The 14153-nt window shown below is 55.4% G+C and overlaps 1 protein-coding gene across 1 annotated transcript in view; it reads left to right on the top strand.

Moving 5' to 3' along the window:
* The window catches only part of CCDC142 (coiled-coil domain containing 142), a 38421-nt gene extending 24480 nt beyond the window's left edge, over positions 1-13941 (top strand). The window contains exons 3-11 of the mRNA XM_069744997.1: positions 4263-5198; positions 5441-5563; positions 9564-9704; positions 9775-9920; positions 10005-10115; positions 10454-10568; positions 10649-10826; positions 12744-12949; positions 13654-13941. Coding sequence (XP_069601098.1) covers positions 4263-5198; positions 5441-5563; positions 9564-9704; positions 9775-9920; positions 10005-10115; positions 10454-10568; positions 10649-10826; positions 12744-12949; positions 13654-13847 — 2150 coding nt within the window. The 3' untranslated portion in view covers positions 13848-13941. The remainder of the gene's footprint in view (positions 1-4262; positions 5199-5440; positions 5564-9563; positions 9705-9774; positions 9921-10004; positions 10116-10453; positions 10569-10648; positions 10827-12743; positions 12950-13653) is intronic.
* Positions 13942-14153: the final 212 nt, after the last annotated feature.

The raw sequence follows: 14153 nt of genomic DNA, 5'->3' as shown, positions 1-14153 counted from the left end.
GCGTTGGGCACTCGCCAGAGTCCTCGGCTCAGCGTCGGGCACTCGCCAGAGCCCTCGGCTCAGCGTCGGGCACTCGCCAGAGTCCTCGGCTCAGCGTCGGGCACTCGCCAGAGCCCTCGGCTCAGCGTCGGGCACTCGCCAGAGTCCTCGGCTCAGCGTCGGGCACTCGCCAGAGTCCTCGGCTCAGCGTCGGGCACTCGCCAGAGTCCTCGGCTCAGCGTCGGGCACTCGCCAGAGTCCTCGGCTCAGCGTCGGGCACTCGCCAGAGTCCTCGGCTCAGCGTCGGGCACTCGCCAGAGTCCTCGGCTCAGCGTCGGGCACTCGCCAGAGTCCTCGGCTCAGCGTCGGGCACTCGCCAGAGTCCTCGGCTCAGCGTCGGGCACTCGCCAGAGTCCTCGGCTCAGCGTCGGGCACTCGCCAGAGTCCTCGGCTCAGCGTCGGGCACTCGCCAGAGTCCTCGGCTCAGCGTCGGGCACTCGCCAGAGTCCTCGGCTCAGCGTCGGGCACTCGCCAGAGTCCTCGGCTCAGCGTCGGGCACTCGCCAGAGTCCTCGGCTCAGCGTCGGGCACTCGCCAGAGTCCTCGGCTCAGCGTCGGGCACTCGCCAGAGTCCTCGGCTCAGCGTCGGGCACTCGCCAGAGTCCTCGGCTCAGCGTCGGGCACTCGCCAGAGTCCTCGGCTCAGCGTCGGGCACTCGCCAGAGTCCTCGGCTCAGCGTCGGGCACTCGCCAGAGTCCTCGGCTCAGCGTCGGGCACTCGCCAGAGTCCTCGGCTCAGCGTCGGGCACTCGCCAGAGTCCTCGGCTCAGCGTCGGGCACTCGCCAGAGTCCTCGGCTCAGCGTCGGGCACTCGCCAGAGTCCTCGGCTCAGCGTCGGGCACTCGCCAGAGTCCTCGGCTCAGCGTCGGGCACTCGCCAGAGTCCTCGGCTCAGCGTCGGGCACTCGCCAGAGTCCTCGGCTCAGCGTCGGGCACTCGCCAGAGTCCTCGGCTCAGCGTCGGGCACTCGCCAGAGTCCTCGGCTCAGCGTCGGGCACTCGCCAGAGTCCTCGGCTCAGCGTCGGGCACTCGCCAGAGTCCTCGGCTCAGCGTCGGGCACTCGCCAGAGTCCTCGGCTCAGCGTCGGGCACTCGCCAGAGTCCTCGGCTCAGCGTCGGGCACTCGCCAGAGTCCTCGGCTCAGCGTCGGGCACTCGCCAGAGTCCTCGGCTCAGCGTCGGGCACTCGCCAGAGTCCTCGGCTCAGCGTCGGGCACTCGCCAGAGTCCTCGGCTCAGCGTCGGGCACTCGCCAGAGTCCTCGGCTCAGCGTCGGGCACTCGCCAGAGTCCTCGGCTCAGCGTCGGGCACTCGCCAGAGTCCTCGGCTCAGCGTCGGGCACTCGCCAGAGTCCTCGGCTCAGCGTCGGGCACTCGCCAGAGTCCTCGGCTCAGCGTCGGGCACTCGCCAGAGTCCTCGGCTCAGCGTCGGGCACTCGCCAGAGTCCTCGGCTCAGCGTCGGGCACTCGCCAGAGTCCTCGGCTCAGCGTCGGGCACTCGCCAGAGTCCTCGGCTCAGCGTCGGGCACTCGCCAGAGTCCTCGGCTCAGCGTCGGGCACTCGCCAGAGTCCTCGGCTCAGCGTCGGGCACTCGCCAGAGTCCTCGGCTCAGCGTCGGGCACTCGCCAGAGTCCTCGGCTCAGCGTCGGGCACTCGCCAGAGTCCTCGGCTCAGCGTCGGGCACTCGCCAGAGTCCTCGGCTCAGCGTCGGGCACTCGCCAGAGTCCTCGGCTCAGCGTCGGGCACTCGCCAGAGTCCTCGGCTCAGCGTCGGGCACTCGCCAGAGTCCTCGGCTCAGCGTCGGGCACTCGCCAGAGTCCTCGGCTCAGCGTCGGGCACTCGCCAGAGTCCTCGGCTCAGCGTCGGGCACTCGCCAGAGTCCTCGGCTCAGCGTCGGGCACTCGCCAGAGTCCTCGGCTCAGCGTCGGGCACTCGCCAGAGTCCTCGGCTCAGCGTCGGGCACTCGCCAGAGTCCTCGGCTCAGCGTCGGGCACTCGCCAGAGTCCTCGGCTCAGCGTCGGGCACTCGCCAGAGTCCTCGGCTCAGCGTCGGGCACTCGCCAGAGTCCTCGGCTCAGCGTCGGGCACTCGCCAGAGTCCTCGGCTCAGCGTCGGGCACTCGCCAGAGTCCTCGGCTCAGCGTCGGGCACTCGCCAGAGTCCTCGGCTCAGCGTCGGGCACTCGCCAGAGTCCTCGGCTCAGCGTCGGGCACTCGCCAGAGTCCTCGGCTCAGCGTCGGGCACTCGCCAGAGTCCTCGGCTCAGCGTCGGGCACTCGCCAGAGTCCTCGGCTCAGCGTCGGGCACTCGCCAGAGTCCTCGGCTCAGCGTCGGGCACTCGCCAGAGTCCTCGGCTCAGCGTCGGGCACTCGCCAGAGTCCTCGGCTCAGCGTCGGGCACTCGCCAGAGTCCTCGGCTCAGCGTCGGGCACTCGCCAGAGTCCTCGGCTCAGCGTCGGGCACTCGCCAGAGTCCTCGGCTCAGCGTCGGGCACTCGCCAGAGTCCTCGGCTCAGCGTCGGGCACTCGCCAGAGTCCTCGGCTCAGCGTCGGGCACTCGCCAGAGTCCTCGGCTCAGCGTCGGGCACTCGCCAGAGTCCTCGGCTCAGCGTCGGGCACTCGCCAGAGTCCTCGGCTCAGCGTCGGGCACTCGCCAGAGTCCTCGGCTCAGCGTCGGGCACTCGCCAGAGTCCTCGGCTCAGCGTCGGGCACTCGCCAGAGTCCTCGGCTCAGCGTCGGGCACTCGCCAGAGTCCTCGGCTCAGCGTCGGGCACTCGCCAGAGTCCTCGGCTCAGCGTCGGGCACTCCCCGTAGTATAAATAGAGGGATGGAGACTATCCACTGCTCTGGATGATGTGTTCTTCTGGGCCATCCCAGGTTCACCTGCGCTGTCTGAGGTTTCCTGTAGTCTTTCTGGACCTTCAATGTAGGAGGTGTTGGGGTGAAACTTTGCTGTTTCCGGTTTTCCTCTCCTCTTTTGCGGGGAGGGGGTGATTGAGGGCTCCTGTGGAGACACGGGGTCAGTGAGTGCTCTTGTCCGCTAGCCCAGATGTCTTTAGAAAGACTGCATGGACCAGGGCTTATACCACTGAACGCCCGCTCTTTCTCCCCGTGGGCAGAACACTGCTCAGACAACACAGGGTGAGGGTAACACAATATGGCAATACCATATTGAACCACAGCACACAATAGCAAACAGAACAGTACCAGAGTCTCACCCTTCCGCTGACTTGCCGGGTTTAGAGCTGCTTCGTGTTGCATACCCCCCCACACACACCAGTGGCTCCTCGCTTTTGGCAGGACCCCACAGCGAAGAGGTAATGACAAGCTTAGGAAGCTAACCGAGAGCGGTGAGGTATGTGGCCCGGTGACCCGATTGTCCCAACCTGGATTCTTTAAGGCATCTCTGGGGTTTCAGTGATGGTCAGTGAAGCAGTCCTGTTTTCTTCCAGCTGGGGCTGTGGTCCCCTAAGCGGAGTTCCTGAAGAGTCACCCCGACCAGAAGAAAAAGTGTCTTTATATACAGATGCTTCTCACCAAATTAGAATACCATCAAAAAGTGAATTTATTTCAGTTCTTCAATACAAAAAGTGAATCTCATATATTCTATAGAGTTATTACGCACAGAGTGATCTATTTCACGTGTTGATGATTATGGCTGATAGCCAATGAAAACCCAAAAGTCATGATGATATTCTAATTTTGTGAGAAGCAACTGTAGTTCACAACTGGCCTACAACCAGCATCCAGATGTCAGAGAGAGATGTGCAGGAGGCCAACCTGCATTGTTTCATTATGTCAGCTATTTGCATGGTTTTTCCTCCTCTTTTTGGGAAGGCCAAGAAACTGGCTGGCATAAACTATGTAAGTAATCAACATATCAGCCGACATCATTGTTGAGTGGCCATGCATTACTGTTAAGCAAAGATAACAGAAGATAAACTGTAGGAGATAATATTAGAGGTAAATATTCGTCCTACAAGAAGAGTCAGTACTTTAGACAACAGTTTATGATTCTGGGCCTACACAATTTACGTCTGCCATAATTGAGGAGAAATGCTGTGTCGTCACAGCTCCTTTGCTCTCTTCAGATGGGGAGAGTTGTGGATCATCTTGTTTCTTTGTGGGCGGTGTTTAGCGCTACAGAATGGCGGTCTTCTGATGTCCATTGAGGGTTCTGATCTTTAGTGGCCCTTTGTTTTCTCAGTGAACTGTTCACGTCCTTTACCTTTTAGGTTTCGCCTCCTCGCCCCTGTCTCCAGTCCTGTTTCGGTGTGATGTCATCGGTGAAGGGGAGGAGCTGACATCGAGTGTTGTCGGGAGACACGATGCATCACTGCGGTTCCTCCGCCAGCAGCGGCACCTGCTCTCTTTGTCGCGGGAGTTTGTGGTCCATCAGATGCGAGTACTGGAGTATTATAAGACAGTGGTGTGGAGGCCGCTCTCTGGACTGGAGGCCGCTTGTCTCAGGCTGCGGGAACTGTGTCATGACGGTGCAATGCTGCAGAGGAGGGTCCAAGCGAATCAGCTCCTGTGCCCGCTCTCCGCCCCTGTACATCGGGCCCTCCAGAACATGCACAGAAAGCTGCACCTCATTTCTGTGAAGGCCATCATTGTGGCAGGGGAGCTGGTGCTGAGTGCAGTGCGATGTGCGGCCCGTCTACCTGAGGAGGTCCCGGGGGGTCTGTCCCGCACTCTGACCCTTTACAACAAAGTTATAGCTGATGTATCAACATGGGCCTCGTCGGGGGCAGAGATGCTACCAATATCTGTCACCACATCCCTGGAGATTGTGGCGGAGGAGCGTGCATGGTTGCTGGCTGGACGCTTCTCCTCACAGGCTGGCCTGCGACATTGGCTGGTGGATGTCCTGAAGGGAGAGACGGGGTCTTCAGAGGTGGGAGGAACATTCTTATCATGCCTGAAGTCCCTCATCAGGGAAGATCTGGGTCAGGTCTCCCCTCTGCTTGAGATGCTGGCCGGTCCGGACCGTGTGGTATGGAGCCTCCTGTATGGGAAGTACTGCAGCTACCTGTGGCCCCTCCTATGTGCCCATGTGTACCAGGCCTTCTACCCAGGTAGACGAGGAGTCCATGCACTGCCTGCCCTGACGCCATGTACAGAGGGGGTTAGAACCATCATCCAACTACTAATCCGCCTGCTGAAAACCGGTAGGTGATGTTACAGGAGAACTCGCCGGAGTCCTGGTTCTGATGTGACTATCATAGTCTTTGACAGGTCAGGGGCCCCTCTATATAGCTGTTCTGGGGGGGCTCCTTCTCCCTATTGTCAGTCCCTCCCAAGGTTGGATGGGGGGCTTCTCTCATTGCAGTGGACATGGGCAGTAGGACACCACCCATCATTATCTCTTATATTGGGTTGTGATTTGAGTCATGTCTGGTCATTATCACAGACGCTGTCCCGGAGAGGGGCCAAGAGCAGAGCCGAGAGCTGGATCGAGAGCAGAGCCGAGAGTGGGGCCATCTCCTCTGCCATCAGCTACTTTGTACCACGGCCCTAATCTCCTGGGACAGAGGTAAGGGGGGTGCAGAACATGATGACCTCTGTTGTGTGTGGGGGCGCAGCATGCGGTGAGATCTGTTATGAGGGGATGCAGCATGCGGTGAGATCTGCGTGTTTGTTGGGGGAGTGTATACCGCATGAGGTGAGATGGGGGAAGCACATTTAGATCTGTTCGGGGTGCAGCATGCGGGGATATCTGTTGTGGGGGGTGCAGTATGTGGTGAGATCTGCGTGTTTCGGGGGTGTACACCGCAAGTGGTGAAATGGGGGAAGCACAGATTGAGATCTGTGAGGGGGGCACAGCATGTGGTGAGTTCGGGGGGGTGCAGCATGCGGTGAAATCAGTGTGAGGGACACACTGATTTATTTATTTACATTGCATCATTAATTCCATGGTGCTGTACATAAGAAGGGGTTACATACAGAGTTATAGATATCGTTTACAGTGACAGACTGGTAGAGAGGGAAGAGGACCCTGTCCTTGCGGACTTACATTCTATGGGATAATGGGAAAGAGACAGAAGGTCAGGGGTGCAGCAGCTCTGGTGGTGGTGAGGCGGCAGCTCTGGTGGTGGTGAGGCGGCAGTTCGGGTGGTTGGTGAGGCGGCAGCTCTGGTGGTTGGTGAGGCGGCAGAATGGTTATTGCAGGCTGTAGGCCTTCCTGAAGAGATGGGTTTTCAGGTTCCGTCTGAAGGATCCGAGGGTGGTGGATAATCAGACATGTTGAGGCACAGAATTCCAGAGGATGGGGGATATTCGGGAGAAATCTTGGAGGCGGTTGTGTGGGGAACGAATAAGTGTGGAGGAGAGTAGGAGGTCTTGGGAGGATCGAAGATTACGTGAGGGAAGATATTGGGAGATTAGTTCAGAGATATAGGGAGGGGACAGGTTGTGGATGGCTTTGTAGATCAGTGTTAGTAGTTTGAACCTGATTCATCGGGGAATTGGGAGCCAGTGGAGGGATTTGCAGTGGGGAGAAACAGGGGAGTAGCGAGATGGATTAGTCGGGCAGCAGATTTGAGGATAGACTGGAGTGGATCAAGGGAGTTAGCGGGGAGGCCACAGAGGAGGGTGTTGCAGTAATCAAGGCGGGAGATGATCAGGGCAAGAGTTTTAGTAGATGGAGGGCTGAGGAAGGGACGGATTCAAATATTTTTGTATTGGAGGCGACAGGAGGTGGCAAGAGTTTGGACGTGCGGTTTGAAGGACAGGGCAGAGTCGAGTGTTACTCCGAGGCAGCGGATTTCAGGTGCAGGAGAGAGCGTGATGCCGTTTACCGTAATAGATAGATCAGGTAGTGGGGAAACGCAAGATGGAGGAAAGATGATGAGTTCAGTTTTGTCTACATTGAGTTTTAGGAAGCAAGAGGTGAAGGAAGAAGATATGGCTGATAGACACTCCGGGATTCTGGACAGCAGAGAGGTGACATCTGGGCCAGAGAGGTAGATCTCTGTGTCATCAGCATACAGGTGGTACTAGAAGCCATGGGACTTTGAGTTGTCCTAGGCCAAGGGTATAGATGGAAAAAAGTAGGGGTCCCAGGACAGCCTTGAGGGACGCCAACAAAGAGAGGCTGGAATGAGGAGGTAGTGTGGGAGTGGGAAATGCTAAATGTGCGGTCGGAATGGTATGAGGCAATCCAGGACAGGGCAAGGTCTTTGATGTCAAGGGAAGAAAGAATCTGTAGCAGTAGACAGTGGTCGACTGTGTCGAAGGCAGAGGACAGGTCGAGAAGGAGGAGGATGGAGAACTGTCTGTTAGCTTTGGCTGTGAGTAAGTCATTAGTAATTTTGGTCAGGGCAGTTTCAGTGGAGTGGTGGGGGTGGAATCCAGTTTGGAGGTTGTCAAAGAGAGAGTTAGATGAGAGGTGGGGGGAAAGTTGAACATGGACATGCTGCTCAAAGATTTTGGAAGCAAACGGGAGCAGTGATATGGGGCTATAGCCGGGCATAGCAGTTGGGTCAAGGTTAGTTTTTTTGAGAATGGGTGTGATGGTGGCATGTTTGAAGGCAGAGGGGAAGGTACCAGAAGATAGTAGCGATAGGTTGAAGAGATGGGTTAGGGCTGGAATGAGCGTGTTAGTGAGGTTGGGGAGCAGGTGGGAGGGGATGGGGTCAAGTGCACAGGTGGTAAGGTGTGATTTGGAAAGGAGGGGAGTAAGCTCTCCTTCAGCTCTCCTTCAGCTCTCCTTCACTGATGTTGGAGAGGGAGGTTATTAGGGAAGGGCAGAGGTCTGGTATATGGAGTGGTTGGGGTGGTGGAACAGTAAAGGTTTGCCTTCTTTGGTCGATCTTATTTTTGAAGTAGGTGGCAAAGTCCTCGGCAGAGATGAGGGGAGTTGGAGGTGGCAGTGGTGGGCGGAGGAGGGAGGTAAATATGCTGAATAGTTATTTTGGGTTGAAGGATAATGAAGATGCAAGGTTTTTGAAATAGGTCTGTTTAGCAGAGGTGAGGGCTGATTTGAAGGCAAGTGTATTATTATTATTTATATAGCACCATTCATTCCATGGTGCTGTACATGAGAAGGGGTTACATCAAAATACAAATATCACTTACAGTAAACAAAACTAACAATGACAGACTGATACAGAGGGAAGAGGACCCTGCCCTTGTGGGCTTACATTCTACAGGATGATGGGGAAGGAGACAGTAGGTCGAGGGTTGCAGTAGCTCCAATGGTGTTGAGGTGGCCGTGTGGTCTTTACAGGCTGTAAGCTTCCTTGAAGAGGTGAGTTTTCAGGTTTCTTTTGAAGGATCCAAAAGTAGTGGATAACCAGATGTGTAGCTTGTTTGAAAGCAGTGAAGTCATCTGGCAGGTGTGTTTTCTTACAAACGCTGCTCCGCATCCCTGGATGCTCGTCGAAGTTTTTTGGTGAGATTGTTGTGCCAGGGTTGGCTATTGATTTGTCGCACTGTGCCATGCATGAGAGGGGCGACTGAGTCTATGGCTGATGTGAGGGTGGAGTTATAGAAGAACGCGGTGCCACTGTCCGTGTCGTGGAGTGAAGATATGGAGGACAGAGGTAGAAGAGAGTCTGAGAGTCTATGAATGTCTAGGTGTGCAAGGTTTCTGCGAGGATGTGCTAGTGGCTGGACATGGGGGGCGGGTGAGGAGGACAGGGATGAGAAGGTGAGTAGATGGTGGTCAGATAAGGGGAACTGAGAGGTTGTGAGATTAGATAGGGAACAGAGGCGGGTGAAGATGAGGTCTAGTGTATGTCTGTGGGTGGCTGTGGAGGAGCACTGAGTGAGTCCAAAGGACAGGAGTTTGGAGGCTGCTGGCTGGCGGGTGTCAGTAGGGATATTAAAGTCACCCATTATGATGGTGGGGATGTCAGCAGAGAGAAAGTGAAGAAGCCAGGTGGAGAATTGGTAAATGAAAGCAGTGGCTGAGCCCGGTGGTCGGTATATGACAGCAATTAGGAGATTAGAGGGAGAGTAGATACGGACAGAGTGAGCCTCGAAATAAGGGAGGGTGGGGGTTGGATAGGGTTGAAGTAACAGTTTTTAGAAAGAAGGAAACCCACTCCTCCGCCATGTCTGTTGCCAGATCGAGGAGTGTGGGTAAAGTGGAGGCCACCGTAACTCAGTGCAGTAGGGGAGGCCGTGTCAGGGGGCGTCAGCCAGGCCTCAGTGAGGGCCAGGAAGGAAAGGTTGCGGGAAGTAAAGAGATGGTGGCAGCATGTGGTGAGTTCAGGGGGGTGCATCATGTGGTGAGATCTGTTGGGAGGTGCAGCTTGTGGTGAAATTTGTGTGGGGGTGCAGCATGTGGTGAGTTCAGGGGGGTGCAGCATGTGGTGAGATCTGTTGGGAGGTGCAGCATGGGGTGAGATTTGTGTGGGGGTGCAGCATGCGGTGAGTTCAGGGGGGTACAGCATGCGGTGAGTTCGGGGGGATGGGTGCAGCTTGCATTGTGATCTATGGGTGTTGGGCTGTCTTCAGCACGCGGATAGGCCTCTGGGGGGATTGTGTTGCATGTGGCTGCCACAGGCTCTGACCTTTGTGCTCTACAGGGATGTGTCGGGCATTGGGCTTGGCTCTTACAGATAAATGTGTGATGGATGATGAAGACGGCAGGAAGCACAGCAGAACCTCTGCAGCCCTCGTCACAGTGTGTCAGGAGGTGACGGTGCTGCTGCGTGCTCTGAGCTCCGGTAAGATGCCACCATTGCGAGGTCTGTGCGGTGTCACCTGGAGCCTCTGACCTCATTGTTTCTGTGGCAGGTGATGTCTCCGGTCATCTTGGTGTCCTCAGCCGCTCTGTGATGTCTCTGCAGCTCTGCGATCTGTGGCTGAGGAGCCGCTCTCAGTTGTATGTGAGCTCCGGCTCCGTCCGTCAACTGCTGTTGATCAGTCATGGGGACATGCCGGTAAGCTGTCCGGGGAGGGGGTGCTGTAGTTTCCTCTTGGGTCCTGATATTCGATGTGATCTTGTGGTTCTGATGTGACCTCAGGTGATAAAGGCGCAGCTGCGCAGAGTAACCGCTGCCGCACACAGCATAGATCGGTCTTCTGCGTGTCAAGCACTGTGTGTGAGGCTGCAGGACGTGGCCGAGAGCCTGGAGGTGAGTGACCGGCCCCTGCTGCACTTGTGCCCTCATTGCCTCTAAGTGACAACAGATTAGAAGAAAAGCTGCATTCTGCATTATGTACAGACGTCAGTGCTCTTCCTCCCGCAGCTCTCCGGGGATTTATTGTAATATTAGAGAACACTGGGGTCCACAATGAAATGATCAGAGCAGGCGTTCACGTGTCCCTTCTGCACTGATGTAGGAGGGCAGCGACAGTCGCCAGGGTCCAACATATGGCTGTGGAAATGGACGGCCCATGTCATCTCTTATGATGAGAAGGCAGAGCCTGTCTTTAGTGATGTAGGGCCGCTATTATGTCCCCTCCTTTGTAGGGTGTGGCCTTGAGCTTGCCCCGTCTTCTGGACTCTATGTGCTCTCATCAAGCTCAGGAGGCTTTCCAGCATATGATGCCGGCCGGACGTCACTGGAGAGGGAAGGTTACATGTGGTAAGTATCATGGAGACGGGTTGTGGTATAACCCGTGGAATGAGACTGGATGACCTCTTCCTCCTGTGTTTTCCTCTTAGCTCCTGACTTGGTTCCCAGTGAGTATGCTGAAGCCGCCATTACTTCCGTGCTGGTGCCAGTTCTGGAAGGAGTCCATAAACTCACATCAGAGGAGCAAATGTCTGCAGTGTCTGGTGCTGTTGGGGCCTTTATGGAAGCCTGGCTGGGACATATTCTGCAAGAGAGGATGAGATTCAGGTATGTAATGAGGAGTGGGAGCGTCATGTCCCGAGACCCTGGAAATACATCTCAGGAATTTGTCCCTTGTATGAAGAGCAGCGATATCCTTTGTATGCTGGCTCCTGTCCCGAAGAAGTCTCATTGTGTTTGGGGAGGACGGGTCTTCCAGTTCTGAGAATGCTCATTGTGTTTGGCGTCTGCTGGCTCTGGGAAACGCTTGTTGTGTTTGCGGTTTGCTGGCTCTGGGAAAGGTTCGTTGTGTTTGGTGTCTGCTGGCTCTGGGAAAGGCTTGTTGTGTTTAGCATCTGCTGGCTCTGGGAAAGGCTCCTCGTGTTTGATGTCTGCTGGCTCTGGGAAAGGTTCGTCATGTTTGGGGTGTTTGCTGGCTCTGGGAAAGGAAGGCTCGTTGTGTTTGGCGTCTGCTGGCTCTTGGAAAGGAAGGCTCGTTGTGTTTGGCATCTGCTGGCTCTGGGAAAGGCTCATTGTGTTTGGTGTCTGCTGGCTCTGGGAAAGCCTTGTTATGTTTGGAGTCTGCTGGCTCTGGGAAAGCCTTGTTATGTTTGACGTCTGCTGGCTCTGGGAAAGGCTCATTGTGTTTGGTGTCTGCTGGCTCTGGGAAAGCCTTGTTATGTTTGACGTCTGCTGGCTCTGGGAAAGGCTTGTGTTTGGAGTCTGCTGGCTCTGGGAAACGCTTGTTGTGTGTGCGGTTTGCTGGCTCTGGGAAAGGCTCGTTGTGTTTGGTGTCTGCTGGCTCTGGGAAAGGCTCATTGTGTTTGGTGTCTGCTTGCTCTGGGAAAGGATCATTGTGTTTGGTGTCTGCTGGCTCTGGGAAAGCCTTGTTATGTTTGACGTCTGCTGGCTCTGGTAAAGGCTTGTGTTTGGTGTCTGCTGGCTCTGGGAAAGGCTTGTTGTGTTTAGCATCTGCTGGCTCTGGGAAAGGCTCCTCGTGTTTGACGTCTGCTGGCTCTGGGAAAGGTTCGTCATGTTTGGGGTGTTTGCTGGCTCTGGGAAAGGAAGGCTCATTGTCTTTGGCGTCTGCTGGCTCTTGGAAAGGAAGGCTCGTTGTGTTTGGCGTCTGCTGGCTCTGGGAAAGGCTTGTTGTGTTTGGGGTTTGCTGGCTCTGGGAAAGGCTCGTCGTGTTTGGGGTCTGTTTGCTCTGGGAAAGGCTTGTCGTGTTTGGGGTCTACTGGCTCTGGGAAAGGAAGGCTTGTTGTGTTTGGTGTCTGCTGGCTCCGGGAAAGGCTCGTCGTGTTTGACGTCTGCTGGCTCTGGGAAAGGTTCGTCATGTTTGGGGTGTTTGCTGGCTGTGGGAAAGGAAGGCTCGTTGTGTTTGGCGTCTGCTGGCTCTGGGAAAGGCTTGTTGTGTTTGGGGTTTGCTGGCTCTGGGAAAGGCTCGTCGTGTTTGGGGTCTGTTTGCTCTGGGAAAGGCTTGTCGTGTTTTGGGTCTACTGGCTCTGGGGAAGGAAGGCTTGTTGTGTTTGGTGTCTGCTGGCTCCGGGAAAGGCTCGTCGTGTTTGGGGTCTGCTGGCTCTGGGAAAGGAAGGCTCGTGTTTGGCGTCTGGTGGCTCTGGGAAAGGAAGGCTCTTGTGTTTGGTGTCTACTGGTGCTGTGAAAGGCTTGTCGTGTCTGCTGACTCTGGGGTAGGCTCATCTTGTTTGGCATTTGCTGGCGGAAGTCTCATCGTGATTGGTGTCTCCTGGTTTTGGGGAAGGCTTGTCATGTTTGGCGTCTGCGGACTCTGGGGAAGGTTCGTTCTGTTTGGTGTCTACCAGCTCTGGCGAAGGCTTGTCGTGTTGCCGGCTTTGGGGAAGGCTTGTTATGTTTGGCATCTCCTGGCTCTGGGGAAGGCTTGCTGTGCTTGCTGTGTGCTGGCTCTGGGGAAGGCTAACTCTTTCCATGTCCGCTGTCTCTTCACCTCACAACTTGTGCTCTTAGTTTGCAGGGGGCGCTCCAGCTTCGGTGTGACTTTGAGCTTGTGCGCGAGCTGCTGAAGTCTCCAGCATCGGGAATGTGTCCGGAGGTTGTCCAGGTGGCACTGTCTCTCCCGGTTTTCCAGCAGGCAGATAATGCCATTGTGTGCCTCCTGCAGCAGCCATCTCGTAAGGCATACTTGCAGTCTTCCGGCTGCTCTGTCTTCTGCTGTGAGTAAGACGCTCATTGTCTTTGTGCCTCTCGTGTCAATTTTTTGTTAATCCTTAACATATTGTCTGTCTGATTTTTAATATTTCTGATAATGGAGCCGTAGAAGGGTTTGTTTTGTGGAACACGTTTTCCCATACAGTGTCCTGGTAAATGAGACATGAGGATGGGGGACGTCTACGTCCACACCACAGTGATTAACGTGTAGTGTGGTTTTTATTTTTTTCTCTTTCCTTAAGAAAAAAAAAGTCTCCAATTCCTGAGACCTGAAACATGTCCATTTTCTGTCGTTGGAGTTGCATTTTGCCATTGTTGTGATACCATTTTGGGTCCAACGTTTTACTCGCTTCTTGTCAGTTTGTTTGTTTTTTTTTTTAAGAGAAATGGAGTGATTTGAATTTATTTTCTATTTATTTTTAGCCTCTGGCTGGACTTTATAGAAGACCACCAGCAGAGTAGACACAGGATGTTCAGCATGCTTCCAGCTGACATGGCAACCCATTGGCATGCCACGATTTCGTGAAGCTACTTTTGCTCCTCAGGACTTCACAAATTAAATGCCACTGTCAGATTGCCAGCGGCATTTATAGGTGTTACTGGCAGATCTGGCTATGCTTACATGTTATGGCCGTCATCTCCCAGGTTTGATGGAGGCTCAGATCCTGCCACCATAGAAGGTATTGATTTCTGTTTTCTCCCTATCCAGGTCCTCCCCTGTGTCACACCGCTGTGGAGAGCGTATCTGACAGCCTGCAAAGCCTAGACAGCCTGGGCCGCAGAGTATGGAGCCATAATTATCCAGCACATCGGCCGCGGCACAGCCATGACTCCTACCTTCCGCATAACCAGCGCCAGTGGCTCTCGCTGCGCCTCCACAAGAGCTGGACCGGGCTGGGCTGAGCTGTGGTAGGGGCCGTGGACGAAGGAGACAATCGCCTGTAATAACTTATTATTTTATACCCAAAAAGTCTATTTTATTAAATATTTCTGATAACCATCGTTGTTGTCACTGTCTTCCCATCCCTCGTGGATGGCTGATGCTGGCCCAAAGGTGTGAGAAGGGCAGGAAGAGCCGCAGGGTGTATGATGATGGCGGAGTGCTTCCCACTGGCAATGACAAGTCACATGTCAGCACGAAAGCTAGCTGTCTCCAATAACACAATATTGTCGCGAGCAGACTGCATCGTTGTGGTTAACATCATGACA

Source organism: Ranitomeya imitator, chromosome 1 (genome assembly GCF_032444005.1).
Source record: "Ranitomeya imitator isolate aRanImi1 chromosome 1, aRanImi1.pri, whole genome shotgun sequence".
Classification (NCBI taxonomy): Eukaryota; Metazoa; Chordata; class Amphibia; order Anura; family Dendrobatidae; genus Ranitomeya; species Ranitomeya imitator.
The sequence above is the reverse complement of the archived record's forward strand: the minus strand, read 5'-3'. Positions and strand labels throughout refer to the sequence as shown.